The following is a 15,469-nucleotide window of genomic DNA, read 5'->3' on the forward strand; positions in this document are numbered from 1 at the left end:
GACTTTGAAAAGCCATAAAGAAGTCAGAAAGCAGACAAGGTTAGTAGATAGGATGGCGCTGAGACACCAAAGGCTGTATAGGTCCTCAAAGAAGCTTTATGCAACAGAGAACCATTGTTTTGTTTAGTTTTGTTGTTCATTTGGTTTTACAAGCAGGTGACATACTACAGTTGGTTTTGTACAAAGACAACTTGATTGGAAATGGGGAAGATGAATCAGCAAATTTGCACGGAGTGATTAGAATCAGGAAACCAATTATTCCATTTAATGTGTAAAAATATTCCCCAGGTATATTTTCTCACTTGAACACTGGTAAGACAACTGATAATCACTTAGAACTTCAGAAGAATTTTAATTTCCCTAAAATGTGTTAATGTGTCCCGCCATCAAGAAATGGAATATTGAACGATTGATTATATTTATAAATTATTCTTCCATTGTGCAGCCATCAGAAGGCATTTCTGAAGAATATTCCCATTTGGAGGCTCATAACAAATTTTTAATGTGTCAGGATGCTGTGGTAGGCACTTCTTCCCCAAGCTCCAGCAAAACTTGCTGGAGCAACATGTGTTTACCATTGATGCTTAGAGACAAATACCAGGGAAGAAACACACATGAAAACGTAAAACAATTCAGAAAATAAGCTCAAAATAATTCAATTAATGTTTTCCATTTGCCTTCTGGACCCAGGTTGCTTTTTTGGTATGAAAACTTACATAAATAAGCAATGAAAACATAGAATGTGACTTGGAGCTATCAGTCCCCATATAGACACCAGGGCAAGGAACCATATCTCAAGGGCCATCCCAGTCCTGCTGGACTGGACCAACACAGGCTGTGATATGGAAACAGAATGCATGCTATCTACTGCAGCCAATCTTCAATTATCTGCTCTAGTGGAAAGGATAATCACCTTTCATGTTATATTGTAATTTATATCTTTACATTCTGTCCCAACTAGACTGGTCAGCCCAGGGTAAGAGAAGAAAATCCTCATGAAGTGAAAAAAGCATGAATTTTGAAGACAACATTTAAAGACTTCCTTTACCACTGTAAAGGGCATTTGTTGTTGTGTCTGCTAGTGCTCCTCATCCCTCTTCTGGCTACATCATCCTGATTGTCATGCTATTAACAATCTCTCCTTTACCCGCTGTCCCTGCAGATGGTCCAGGCCCATTCAACCCTTACACTTTCCCAACTCCAGTTCCACAGACGGTCACACAACTCAGATACGATCAATGTTCCTGTTACCGTGGTTGCATAGCAAATCTCCCCCAAATTTAGTGGTTTACGATAACAACGGTATCCCTTTTTGCCCAACTATATGCGATATGGGCAGAGTTCAGTGAGGATAGCTCATCTCTGCTCCACTCAGTGCCAGCTGGGGCAGCTGGAAGGCAGAGGCTGGAATCATCTGAAGTCCTCCTCATGTGTCTGGTAGCTGATGCCTGCTGTCAGCTGACACCTTAACTTTCCTGCCCAGAATACCTACACGTAGCCCATCCATGTGGCCTGGGCTTCCTCGCAACATGGTGGTGGTGGCAAAGGTAGGTGTCGTAAGAGACAGAGACCCAGGTGAAAGCCGTCTCCCTTTTTATGACCTAGGCTTGCAGCATCACTTCCATCACATTTTCTTCATTAAGGCAATCACAAAAACCCACCCGATTTCTAGGAGAAGAGGAATAGACTCTACCTTTCAATAAGGAGTGGAAGGTTCTGGAAGAGCCTACTAGACCCAATTATTGTTGTGGCTGCTTTTGGAAAATGCCAACTGCCACATCAGCATATTGCATCTCTCTGACATTGGTTCAGGAATTGGAATTCCACTGCAACAAGAGTGAATCCTAAGACTTTTCGTGGGACTTTGTGAAATAGTCTTTCTCTATTCTAGATGTGGGGAGAGGCTGAGAGGGATATTGGAGCTTCTGATGAAATGTGCCTGCTGAATCAGCTAATCCAGAGGAACTAAGAAAGACAGAATGACATATATGTAGTAACATGGTCCCTGGGTCTATTCCTGAGCTTTTCAGTTTCACAAACTAACAAATTCATTTTATTTTTTCAATATAGATTGAGGGTTTTCCCCCCCGCATTTGCTTCTAAAGCTTCTTGATTAGTAAAACCATTTACTAGATGAGTAACTTCAAACAAGATAATTAACTTGAGTTTTCATTACTTTCCAGCAAATGGAGGGTACATATCTCTACCACACAGAGTTCTTTTGAGAATATGATGGGAATGCAAACATAGCTTATGTGAATTAGTCATGGAAAATGACCCTCGTTTGCGTGTGCGTCCACAGGAACCACTTTACCTTTGTCAATTCAGGGAACCTGGTCTGAATTATGTAGAAATCCTAAAGACATCGTGATTAATATGGGAACTCTTCTGTACATAACCATAAAACCTCAATTAATCAAGCTACTACAAATGGAACCTAGGTGTAAGATGCCTTGTGTTTGGGAAACCAGGTATGTTTCCTTCATGTGCTAGACCATCAGCTCCGTGGGAGTAAACCTAAAATTTGTCTTCTTCATGCCCATCTCACCAGCACCTGGCACAGTGATTGCTGCAGTGTAGGTACTCACACATCAGTAGGATGGGCTAAGCCCTCAATGAACTCCTTTTTAAAAAATTTTATTTTAGAAGAATAAGATAAATGACAAAAATCAAGCTAGTGTTAGTGATTTACTCAAAATATAACTTCCAAGGGAGCTACTGAACTTTGCATGTCTTCATCACTGTGTCTTCGCTCCTCTTTACCTATAGTCCTGTTCAATGAAAATTCCTCTCTATCATTCATTTAGTGAATTAATACTTTTTGGATATCTGTCATGAGCCAGGCTCTGAAAAGGATTCTGCCAGGGTAATCTCTTAAAAAAACCAGGTTGACTGAAGTTTCACAAACTCATGGCTTAGCTGAATGCACCACATCCATTATTTGGGTGTGTTATGAACTCAGTTGCAACAGTGTTCCAGAGGTTACAAAATGGCTTCCTGCAGGCCATTCCCATCTTGAATCACATTGGTTTGACCCGCACTATGGTAGGTAATAGATACCTTTACTATACGTTGATTGTGATAGGTGGCTATAAATGTTAGGAAATTCCACGTGAAAATCCAGATTCTCAGCTCCTCTTGAAAAATTAAAGATAGGGCAAACTTGTTCCCACATTCCCAAGAGGCAATAATCAGCTGGATCCAGGTAGTGGCTTTCCCTATTCAGATATGAAGTCCTGTAAGCCACCAGCTCACTCCACTCATTTAGCTTAGCTGCCAGCCCCTGTAGGTATTTCAGTTCACAACCCCTCCATACAGGAGCTAATACACTCAGCGGTTAAGCACATGACTGCTGATTTCATAGAGGCCCATACTTGCTTCCCAACTCTTCATTCACTAATTATACATTGTTTTATTTCTCTAAGCCTCAGCTAACTTGTCTCTAAAGTGGCAGGAATAATAGAACCCTATTCAAGGATGCTGAGAAGATTAAATGAGTTAAAACATAAAAATGAACTCATTAGGGACTGTATTAGTCAGCGAGAGCTGCCATAACAAAATATCAGAGACTGAGTGGCTTAAACAACAGAATTTTATTTTCTCACAGTTGGGGAAGCTGGAAGTCCAGGATCAGGGTGCCAGCAGGTTCGGTTTCAGATGAGGCCCCTTTCCTTGGCTTGCAGATGCCCTGTCCTCACAGGGTCTTTCCTCTGTGTGCATGCACTCCTGCTGTCTATTCCTTCTCTTATGAGGTCACCAGTTCTATCGGATCGGGGCCCCACCCTATGACCTCATTTAGCTTTAATTTCCTCCTTAAAGGCCCTATGTCCAAATACAGTCTCATTGGGGGTCAGGGCTTCAACCTATGAAGGAAGTGGGACGCAATTCGGTCCATAACAGGCACTTACACAAATTAGCTTAAAGCAATATGGAAAACATTTTACTACACATTTTACAGAAAAAGAAACAGAGGCAGGGGAACAAAATTGTCTTTCTAACATCATACAGACAGGAAGCGGAGGAAATGGGGTTAAAGCAGGTCAGTCGGGCTCCAAATTCCTTCCTCTCCATGAGGCTGTCCAACAAGCTCTCATCTCTGTATTTTCCATTCCCATCATCTCCATTTTTCCTTTCCACATTTACAGGAATCTACATAAACTTGATTATGGCTCCTATTGGAAAAAAAATTTTTTTAAGTTCTTTTAAAAGGAAAAAAGGACAAGAAAAAAGCCAGCAGCTTGGGCTAACCAAGATAGATGCTGGTGCTGTCACTTTTACACCATGCCTTTTAGGCACCACTGGCTTAATTAAAGATGTAAGTGACCAGTAACTTGTGAGAATGAGACACTCAATTGGAAAGACATGAGGAAACTGTGTACATAATAGAGTTACTCAAGAGCCATAAGTGAAAGCAGGGGCATCACTAATGGCGGGATTGGGATTATTTTCATTTCACACATCCACCCTCAGGAATGCCCTGTATCAGTTTTGCATTGCTGCTATAATGAATTACACAAACTTAATGGCTTAAGGCAGCACACATTTATCATCCCACAGTTTTGTGGGCCAGGAGTCTGGGCAGCCTCAGCCGGGTTCTCTGCTCAGGGTCTCACCAGGCTGAGGTCCAGGTCTGGCCAGTCTGGGATCTCATCTGGAAGCTCTGGGGACAGCCCACCTCCAGACTCATTTAGATACTGGCAGAATTCAGTTCCATGTGGTTGTACAACGGAGGTCCCTGTTTCCTTGCTGGCTGTTGGCCGGGAATAATTCTCAGCTTCTAGAGGCTTCCCTTATTCCTTGACTCATAGCCTCCTCCATCTTCACATCTTCAAAACCAGCAAGAGTGCATCCAGTCCTTCTCTTGCTTCTAATCTCTCTGAATTCTTTTTCTTCCCTCAGACAGGAGAAAGCTCTGTTTTAATGACTAATGTGATTATACTGGGCCCACCCTGATAATCCAAGATAATCTCCCTATTTTAAGGTTAACTGATTAGCAACTTGAGTTAATCTGCAAAGTGTCTTTAGCCGTGTAACATAACGTATTCACAGGCATGAAAGTGGGGGATGGAGATCATCGGGGCCAAAATTCTGCCTATTACACCCACCCAACACACAAAGCTTCGTGAGTCCAGGTCTTCTATAGTTGTGCTAACCCTTAGCTCACTGAGTTGATGAACTTCAAAATGCATATAAAACTAGACAGAAATACATCACTTCTATTTTTCTTCTAGAATTATGCTTTTAAAAAAAATTCATAAGGGATCTGATTTCTGGTATGAAGGGAAATGCAAGGGGATTGTCATCGGGTGGGAAAGGTTGAAGGGACAGGTGTGTGATAATCACTCACTGCAAGAGGAAGGGAGGTGGGCTTTGCAGAGACTGAGGTCACCCACCTGAATCAAGGAGAGGAGGCTGCTAGGAGAGAAATAATGAGGTGAAAAGGATTATCTAAAACCTAATGACCATAGAAGGTAGCTTTACAGAAACTAGAAGAAAGCTTTTTTTCTCTTTAATTTTTAGACTAGGTAAAAAAGAAAAAAAAAAGAAGTATGCATTGAAAAAGATTTGTCTACTACGTGGAGTCTCTGCTAAATTTGGCCATGGTGTGTCAGCAATACTAGTAAGAGTCAACATTCACCGAGCATCCTGCGTGTGGCGGAACCATCCCCTTCAATCTGCAAACCTTACAGCAAAGATGCTGTGGGGTCGTCATCATCATCATGGTTTAAAGGTAAGAAAATGGAGCACAGGTACTGTTTAACACTTGCCCAAAGTCACACTGCTGCTAAAGCTTGAAGCCTGGATTAAAACCCCAGCAGTCTAACTCCGGAATTCATGCTCTTAAGCATCTGTATTCCTTTCAGGAAAACATCCTCCAGATTCAGCATGGGGCATCCTGAGGTGTAAACACTGTAGCAACAAGAGGCTGTGGAAATAATGAGGTCAGTCACAGCCTCTTGAGCCAGACATAGCCAGGAGATGCAAGCAAAGAGCTCAAAAAAGGCAGTGGTGTTAACTGTACATTTAAGACATAAGAGAAAGTGGACCAGTGATGGTGCCTACAAGCAAAGGCTGCATCTGCACAAACTGGAGGTTCCGATGATCCTGGCCTTTGTATGTAATTCTTCAGATAGCTGTTTCTAATTTATGTCAATTTTTTAAAAGTTGATTGAATTGAAAGGCTCTGAAACTGGAAACTGAAATTTATAGATTATCCAATAGAGAAAAACGAATCTTATGACTGAGACTTGTCCTTAGTTTTAGAATAATCCTGTACGGTTCTAGAAAGTTCCACAAAGTTTATGGACCATGTACTGTTCTGTCCAGAGATATCCACAAGAATAGGGCTGGTCCTCTTCTCATAACGCTAATTGCTGTATGGTCAGCTGAATTACGGCCCCCTCAAAGAGGTCACATCCCAATCCCCAGAACCTGTGAATTTGTTACTCTTTGTGGCAAAAGGGACTGTGCGGAGGTGATTAAGTCAATGATCTTGAGATGGGGAGGTTACCCTGGATTATCCAGGTGGGTCCAGTGGAGGGTCAGGGACAGAGATGTGCAGCAGAGGCAGAGGTCAGAGTGAGAGACTTGAAGATTCACGGCTGTTGGCTTTGAACATGGAGGAAGTGACTATAAGCCAAGGAATGCAAGTGGCCTCTAGAAACTGGAAAAGACAAGGAAATAGATACTCCCTGAGAGCTTCCAGAAGGAACACAGCCCTGCTAACACCTCGATTTTAGGACTTCTGGCTTCCAGATCTGAAGATAATAAATCTAAGTCACTAAGTTTGTGGTGACCTGTTAGAGCAACAACGGGAAACTAATACACCTGGTTGTATGTTTTAGTTATGCAAGCTCCTTAGCCTCTCTCATCTCAATTTTTTCCTCTGTTAAATGGGGGAGATATTCTCCCTTCACAGGACAGTAGTGAAGATGAAATATTACAAGGTAGGCATGAGACAAAAGGCCATTCCCTTCCCTTACTGTCACAGGCAGCACTTAGTTAAAAAGAGGTCTCCTGCCTCTTCAGACAACATTTCTTTTTTGTCTACCACTGGGTTTCTAGTGAAAGTGCGAGGAATGAGAGGGGAGATGACAGAGACTCCTGAATTTTGTCTCATTTATTGGAACTGCTTGGAGAGATTCTACCTTTTTATTTTTTATTTGAGCAACCCTAAATCAGGTATCAATATGAATAAGCTGGAGATAGGTTTGTGCAAATAAAATAATGGGAAATTAACATTTCACTACACAGAAGAGCACACTAATGCCTCATAAAACCTGCCAGCTGAGCATTAAAATACCTGTGCAAAGTCACACAACATAACTTGGCAGGTGGATCCCAGGCAGCTTACTTGGAAACACAATTGCCAAGTTTGGATGCTGAAGCGAGAAAAAGAAACCACTTCGCCAGCAGTTATCCGATTGTAGCGTGCTAAAACATCTTCCTGGACCTTCTGGTCCTAAAAAGTCTTTCCTGAGTCTTGAGGATTCATTTAGATTTCATTGCCTTTTGTCCCTGCCTCCAATTTATGGCACCCTACCAGCAGAAGTTTAAGTGACGGGCTTTAGCTGCTGTACCTTCACATCCCGTGACAGCTGAAAACAGCAGTGGAAACTTTCTTACCACGAAGTTTATTCTCTCCTGATGGCTCAATTGTGTTTAAATGCATACCAAGCTGAAACTACAAATAGAAATGTAGCCCAGGTTCTGCAAAATGACATTTTATTCTTTGGCTCTTCTCTCTGATAACTGTTTTTGTTATCCTATTAGCCAGATGCAGACAGATTCCGAAGTCATCTACACAATGCTTATATTCTTGTATCTTCTTTTCATGAAAATAGTGTTTACTCTCTCTCTTTGTGTGAGGATAAAAAATACAGATGAAGCGTTTCGGACACCTCTGCAGAAAAAATGCAAAGAGGCCACAATTAAACCTCAATCAAGGATAGTAATCTGGAAGTTGCAAATAAAATGTAACACGTGACATCATGGGTACAGAACCGAGGTTGCAAATAAGCTTCAGGAACTTGCATTTTCTGTAACTTGGGCTGGACCAAAGCTATGACTCAATCCTCCTCATCTGGTGGCATTTCTTTTTGCTTTGATTTTGGCTGTCTGGTTCACAGTTGTAGTGATAACAAAAGTCTTGCAATTTAAAAGCAATGAAATTCTCAGTTGATAGGGCCTGGGAAGCTATAATGGGCAAATCTGATTGGGTTACAAACAAGTTCACTCTCCAAGAAGGCAGCAGGAAACTCGGATGCTGCAGCTGCCCACCGACCAACCAGATCACCGCTGAACGCCACATCTGCAAAGATAATTAAACTGTAATTAAACGCTGTGTCCCTCTTTAAGCAATGGATCACGCAATTTAAGCACTCTTCCGCTGGGATTGGACAGTCACGTGTCCTGGGGTAAAAAACAACTTTGGATTGATTTTGCTTCACTGTGTAAACAAGTAAATAAAATAATCCATTTGAGAGGCAAACAGCAAAAGTAACAGGCCTGCTCCGCCCCAAACTCAGTCTAAATGAAATTTGCATTGCATATGGCTGCTTAAGATCACATCCAAAAGATAAAGGATAGAGTGTAGCAGAGGAAAACACCCCCAGCCAAGGAAGGGTTGAGGTGGTTGGCCCTGAGGACAGGATCTCAGTTTCTCAAGAAATTAATGATAAAGGAAAGAATATTTTAAAGTAGAGACTTAGGGCTATCACCACTTTCCCCTCTGCCAATGGATGAACACATGCGCGTGCATGTGTGTGCGAGTGTACACGCACACACACAGACACACACGTCCTTTCCCTTTGGTGTCAGAGAGAATGGGAAGATGCTGAGATTTGCTGGGAATCACGCTGCTCGGGCACAGAAATCTAGCTTCCCATCCCTCACCTCTACATTTTGGCTCACACATTCAATCTCCATGTCCCTAAGCAGGCTTTTCCTCGCTCCAAAATTCAAGTGTTTATTGAAAGACTATATGAACAGATTTGTGTCATTAATTATGAAAGGACATGAAAAAATAAGAGAGATCATTCTGAGCATATATGTCAAGTTCTATACTAAAGGCTTTGTGTTAAATTAATCCTCATAACGACCTCACAAAGCAGGTTCTGCCTCTGATGTTCACCTCCTCCAAGAGGCCTCCTCTAACTATCCTCTCTAAAATACTCTACTCCCATCATATGGTCCTTCCCTGCCTATCACTAACGGGCACCACGGTACACCAGTTCTTGTTATTTCTTTATTGTCTTTCTCTGCCAGTAACATCTAAGTTCCTTAAAGTCATGGACTTATTTTATTCACTGAGTATTTGTGGACTCTTCTAATGAATTATGACCTGCGGCTCAAAAACATATATTAACTTATCAAAGATAGTAGAGCTTATGGCGGAGCTAGGATCCAAATTTTAGTCCATTTGAATCAGAGCCTCAATCTCCAGTTTTAGATTACAAATCAGACGAAGGCCTTCTCCCCTTAGACAAGGCCTGCTGCTGCTCTGCATAGTTATGCTTTTAATAAATACGGTTGTAAAACAATCAAGAAGCAAGGTTTCAAAAGGCCAGAGATCCAAGTTCTTTTTTTTTTTTTTTCCTTCCCTAAAGCCCCAGTAGATAGTTGTATGTCATAGTTGCACATCCTTCTAGTTGCTGTATGTGGGACGCGGCCTCAGCATGGCCAGAGAAGCGGTGCGTCGGTGCGCGCCCAGGATCCGAACCCTGGGCCACCAGTAGCGGAGCTAGAGCACTTAACCGCTAAGCCAGGGGCCGGCCCCAGAGATCCAAGTTCTATATTCAATGTACCGTCTTCTCAATCTTTCTCTCTCTCTGATTGATTGGTAGATAGACAAACAGACAGATATAGAGAGAAAGAAATACATATTTCTTCTTCTGCTATCTTTATCACCTGCCCCTATAAAACCCAAATCAGTGGATCATAAACTGTCAGAAGACTAAAAGGACCACCCCAACTGCATTAGCCTTGCTTCTCCTCAGATTCAGACTAAGGCATTTATTTCAGATGATTAATAAGCAAGATGGTTCCACAAACTCACTGAATAATCCTTTTTGGGACTCTGAGGGATTATTATGATGGGGGGAAATTGAGTTAAAAAATGGAAATGGAGAAACAATGCTTAATGCGTCTTGAGAAATTCAAGACCTTTTAATGGAAAGAAGGGCTTCTCAATATCAGTGAATACAAAAGTATTTCAAACCCAGTCTTAAAAATACCACGCTAAGTCTTCCTTGTTACAGTCTGCATTCAAGGGAAATATAATCACATGAATAGTGGTACCTCCCCGTGTACAGAACCCATCATTAGATATTTGAGGCTTGAGAGAATCACAACTATAACACAGAACATTGGTCAAGAAGGTATTACTTATGGGTTTACAATGATGCTGAAGGTGCTGCTCCTGCTGCTGCTAATGACGGGCCAACAAGCAAGTAACCGTTCAGTAAATTTAGAGCTATTTGCCATGCACTAAGTTAAGTAATTTACATGTATTGTTCCATTAACTAGTCACAAGTAGTAAATAAGATGGGTATTACATTTCTCCTCTTTACAGAGAAGGAAACTGAAGTTTAGACAGGTTGAGAAATTCTCCCATGGTCACACAGCCTGTTAAAACAAGTCTGTGTCTTGACCTCTCTAGGACTAGTCTATGCTGTAATCCATTTACTTGTAGCTTTTAAGCAAACACATGATTCTGTATGAACCAAGTAAAACCCAACAATTAACACTCTTAAATCTCTCTAAACTAGTGACATAGATAAATTAGAAAAAATAGTAACAAGGAAACTGGGGAGCAGGTAGTCTTGTACACTGCTGGTGGGAAGAGGAAATCTATAGCCTTTGTGCTATGTAATTTGGCAACATCTAGTAATATTTAATTATACCCATCACCTACCATTTAATCTAGCAATCCTGTGGTGGACAAACCCTAAGGTGGCCCCCAATGAGCCATGCCCTTATGTAATTTCCTCCTCTTTTGTGTAGGCAGATCATGTGACTGGCTTCTAATCAACAGAAAAAGTGATGGGATAGCAAACCCATGATGAGATTATGTTATATAAGACTCTATCTTTGTAGACTGGAGGGAGAGATTCTCCTGCTCACCCTCAAGAAGCAAGCAGCCATGTTGGGACCTCTCTGTGGAGAGGACCACTTGGCAGGGAACTCTGGGCACCTCTGTGAGCTGAGAGAGAACCTGAACCAAGAGCCACCAAGAACACGAGGACCTCAGTCCCACAGCTGCAGGAAAATGAGTTCTGCCAACAATCTGAATGAGTGTGGAGACAGATCTTTCCGCAGTCGCATCTCTGGACGAGAACACAACACAGCAGATGCTGTAACTGCAGCCTTCTGAGACCTCGAGCAGAAGACCCGGCTAAGCCCTGCCTGCCCCACGGAAGCTGTGAGATACTAGATGTATGTTGTTTTAAGCTTCTACTTCTGTGGTAATTTGTAATGCAGCAATAGAAAACGAATACAAACTCTCTTTTAGGACTCTAGCCTATAGAAATGAAGTAGAAGCACATGCTACAGAGAGAAAAAAATGGGGTAATATAATAAGATGTGATCTAGACTGAGTGGTCTCACCTATCTCACTAAATTCCTATTGTTCCATACAGGGACTCTTTCTAGGCACCTTCTTTTGTTTGTGTGTGTGTTGTGTGTGTGAGGAAGATCAGCTCTGAGCTAACATCCATGCCAACCCTCCTCTTTCTGCTGAGGAAGACTGGCCTTGGGCTAACATCCGTGCCCATCTTCCTCTACTTTTTATATGGGACGCCGCCACAGCATGGCCTGACAAGCGGTGCAGCGGTGCGCGCCCGGGATCTGAACCCGGGTCGCCAGCAGCGGAGCGCGCGCACTTAACCACTACGCCACAGGGCCGGCCTCCAAGGCACCTTCTGATGCTGAGCTTCCAACAGGAACAAAGTCATTCAGTTTTATGTTTTTGACTTTATCTGTTGTCAACCCTTAGAACACAAGTTCGGGCTGCCAAAGTTATAGACATACACCCCAGAATTGAAGACAGAATTTCATTCTAGTCAAATGTTGTCTGTGCATTTACTGGCAGAGACACAGAATTCTTTGATTCTGGTGGCACTCATCTGAAGGAGTTCTTTGTTTTATGTCACTATTTGTGATAAACAAGTTTTATTTGTATAATTTTTAAGAGTAGTGTTTTTAAATTAAAAAAGAACACAGGAATGACAAGAAATGCCAACCCTGGGAATGTTTAACTAGATCTTTTTCTTATCCACAGAACTTGCCGGGACTGCCACACGCCTCCCATCTTTGCTCCCACGCGGGGCTGTGTGTGTACCAGGTTGAGTGACCGACTCGAAGCCAGTTTGTCGGCTGCGTAGATGGTATAGTTGTCTGTCTTTTATTTACCACCCCTTTTATGTGCTGGGAAGGACTCAGACTCCTGGGAATGTTTCTTCACAAACACCTTTCCTGGGCCTACATTTGTGAATCCTTCATCCCTAAATACGTCTCTTCTTGATTCACTCCACAAATGTAGGCATATAATTCATGTACACAGGGCTGTGGTGTAGTTTTGATATAGAGATTTAGAGCCAGAAAGGACCTCAGACACCATGAAAGGCAAAGTCACATTCTACAGAAGAGGAAAACAAAAACGCAGTAAGCAGAACCAATAAAAAGGTTAATTTAAGTGCATACCCTTTAGATTCAGAATCCCAGGGTTCACATCCAAGTTCATCTCCTACTGCTGACATGACCTTGGGCAAATTACTAGGTACCGCTCTGCAGCTTAGCTTCCTCCTCTATGAAAAGAGGGGGTCATTGATTTAATTCAAATCAACAAATATTCATTAAACACGGCGCTGGCGTAGGATGCACACTGAAGAATAAGCAAGTGAGCTCCTGTGTGTGGAGCTTCACAGAGCTTACAATCTAATGGATAGAGTAGTACTAATTCCCACGGTTGCAGTGAAAATTAAATGAGAAATATTATTATTAATAGAGTGCATTCAGCAGTGTGTGGCATGTAATGATAATAATATAATGATTATAATCGTACAATTGTTATAATAATAACAATAAAAAGTTATAATAATCATCGTTGTTGTTGTTATGGTTATTATTTAGTAATAATAATATACATAACCACATCGTGGGGTTAGGATGAAGATAAAATGAATAATTTATGTAAAATACTTAGTACAAACATCTAGAAATCTTCAATACATTTTATCTACTTATTGCTAGGTTAAGTGGTTTTGCCAAAGGCACAGAGTGACACTGGCAGAGCTGAACCGAGAATTTCTACCACACGCCTGTGCCATTTTGCATACCTGCCAGGCTGTACTCTGATTATGTGATTTGTTTCCCCTGTTCAGCCTTGAACCATACCATACATTCTTTCTGGTTCAGACTCATCGTGCCAGGCGCCTTGTGGCATCTGCACTCACCAGGGCCTCAGCACCAAAAGCAACTAAGAACAGTAACAGCATCAGTGAAAACAACACGATAATTTCATATGCCTTCTGGTACCTTTTGGGACCTTACATCATCATTCACTTATTCAACATTCATTTAAATAAATATTTGTTGAGACGTAATAGACACAATCCCCTCCCAGCGAAAGGGAACCCCCAAAGACAATTTTTCCCTCCTCCACTTGTTTTTCTTATAACACTGACTACGACTTGAAATTATATTGTAAAGTTGGTCTGTTTATGTGTTTTTTGTCTGTCTCCCCAACAGGAATATATGACTCACAGAGGGATGGGTATTGCTTATTCATAGACATGTGCTCAGCATGGTGCACATTGCACATGTGTTACACTATAAATATCCATGAACTGGACGAATACGCCAGGTCCCCGCCCTCAGGGAGGTTAGATTCTAGTGACACATGCCACCACTTGGAAGCACCTCAGAAGCAGGACCAAGTGAAGCGAGCCAGGCACAAACCACCACCTATCGTCTGAGTCCATCTGTGTGAAATGCTCAGAATAGGTAATCCAGAGGCACAGAAAGCAGACTAGTGGTTCCCTGGGGTTGGGGGTGGGAGTGGGGTTGGACTGCAAATGGCACAGGGATCTTTTAGGGGAAAAGGAAATGTTCTAAAAATGGATCATGGCAATGGTTGCACAACTCTATAAATTTACTGAAATGGATGAGTTTATAATATATAAATTATATCTCAATAAATCAAAGTATTCTAGTGGAGGAACAGACCTTAAACAGCTAATTACTCAATTACTTATTTAAGTCCAGCTGTGCTAAGTTCTATGAGGGAAAGTCCAGTGTCCTGATTACCTGCTGCATCCTGCAATCTGGGGAGAGACGGGCAGAAAAAGCATCTCTGAGAAAGGACTGTTCAAACTGACTTCAGATGTGGCGGGGGCAGGCAGATCATTAAAGGCAGAAGACACAGCATGTGAGGGGCTCCAGAATGCGAATGAGCACAGCAGTGTGGGGTTTGAGGAAATGAGAGAGCAAGGGAGACGTCTGTACGGCTGGAACACAGGCTTCACAGAGGAGAGATGCTCAAAGTGAGACGGAAGGTGACAACCCCAAAGGGCCTTCTAAGAACTCAGTCATTTAAGCCTGTTAGGAACACCACCAATGGCTGCATTGTGGAGAATGGGATTGGAGCCCATAGCTGGGCAAGAGTCACCATAAGAGTAATGAGGAAGCTGTCCTCAAAGCCAGCTTTTGGATTGATCTGGTTTTCTCCCTTAGTTAGCCAAAGGGATGGGTTTTTGCATAACAGCCCTACAGAGACTTTGTTCAACCAATGTCCTGTACATGCTGATTCAAATCACGTTAGGAAGAAATTCTAAAGGTGTCCTGTTATGCAAATCTGATTTATAAAACATTTGAATCCAGGTGAACTTGATTGGAGAACCGTTCGGTTTGTCCCCTAATTGAAAGATTTCAAAGAAAGGCTCCTAAAATTTCCCCCACATCTATAAAAATACTTTTAGAAGAGCCCAATATCACCAGTAAGTTATAGTCAACTTTCAGTAGATGGTCCACTAAGAGGGTAATGATGGGAGAGCATTAGGTCTGCAGCCAAGGCTCAGAACTTCTGGCCAAAGATACCCAGCAGATCCTTGATTTGGACAAATATGCTCCACAGACTCTTATTCAGAGACAAAATCAGATTTCTTTAGTTGTGGGAGAACCTGAAAATATGTTTTAAATAAGAGTTATTTTTGAATAAAGCTCCATTTTAAAAACATCACACATACTCACACATTCTGTCTGAAACATCCTGCGGTCTCATCGTGAATCTCGTCTTTTATTCTCCTGCATTCTTCTGAAAATACACACAGTACTTCCTTAACACCAGAAGGCTTTCTCCTGAGTCATTTTACATTTATGGGGAAATAAGCATTCTGTGTCAGGATGGACACCAGCGTTTCCCAGTGCATCCTTACAGAGCCATACAGTTATCAAGGACATCTTCTAATTC

The 15,469-nt window shown here is 41.9% G+C and overlaps 1 protein-coding gene across 2 annotated transcripts in view; it reads right to left on the minus strand.

The window, feature by feature from the left end:
- Positions 1 to 3,581: 3,581 nt before the first annotated feature.
- DOK5 (docking protein 5) overlaps positions 3,582 to 15,469 on the minus strand; it is a 202,024-nt gene continuing 190,136 nt past the window's right edge. For both annotated transcript variants that reach the window (XM_087445101.1, XM_087445102.1), the window contains exon 8: positions 3,582 to 8,311. In XM_087445101.1, the coding sequence (XP_087301227.1) occupies positions 8,175 to 8,311 (137 nt within the window). In that variant the 3' untranslated portion in view covers positions 3,582 to 8,174. The remainder of the gene's footprint in view (positions 8,312 to 15,469) is intronic.

The sequence above is a fragment of the Ceratotherium simum genome, chromosome 21, assembly GCF_057802395.1.
Source record: "Ceratotherium simum simum isolate JZ-2026a chromosome 21, ASM5780239v1, whole genome shotgun sequence".
NCBI classification, from domain to species: domain Eukaryota; kingdom Metazoa; phylum Chordata; class Mammalia; order Perissodactyla; family Rhinocerotidae; genus Ceratotherium; species Ceratotherium simum.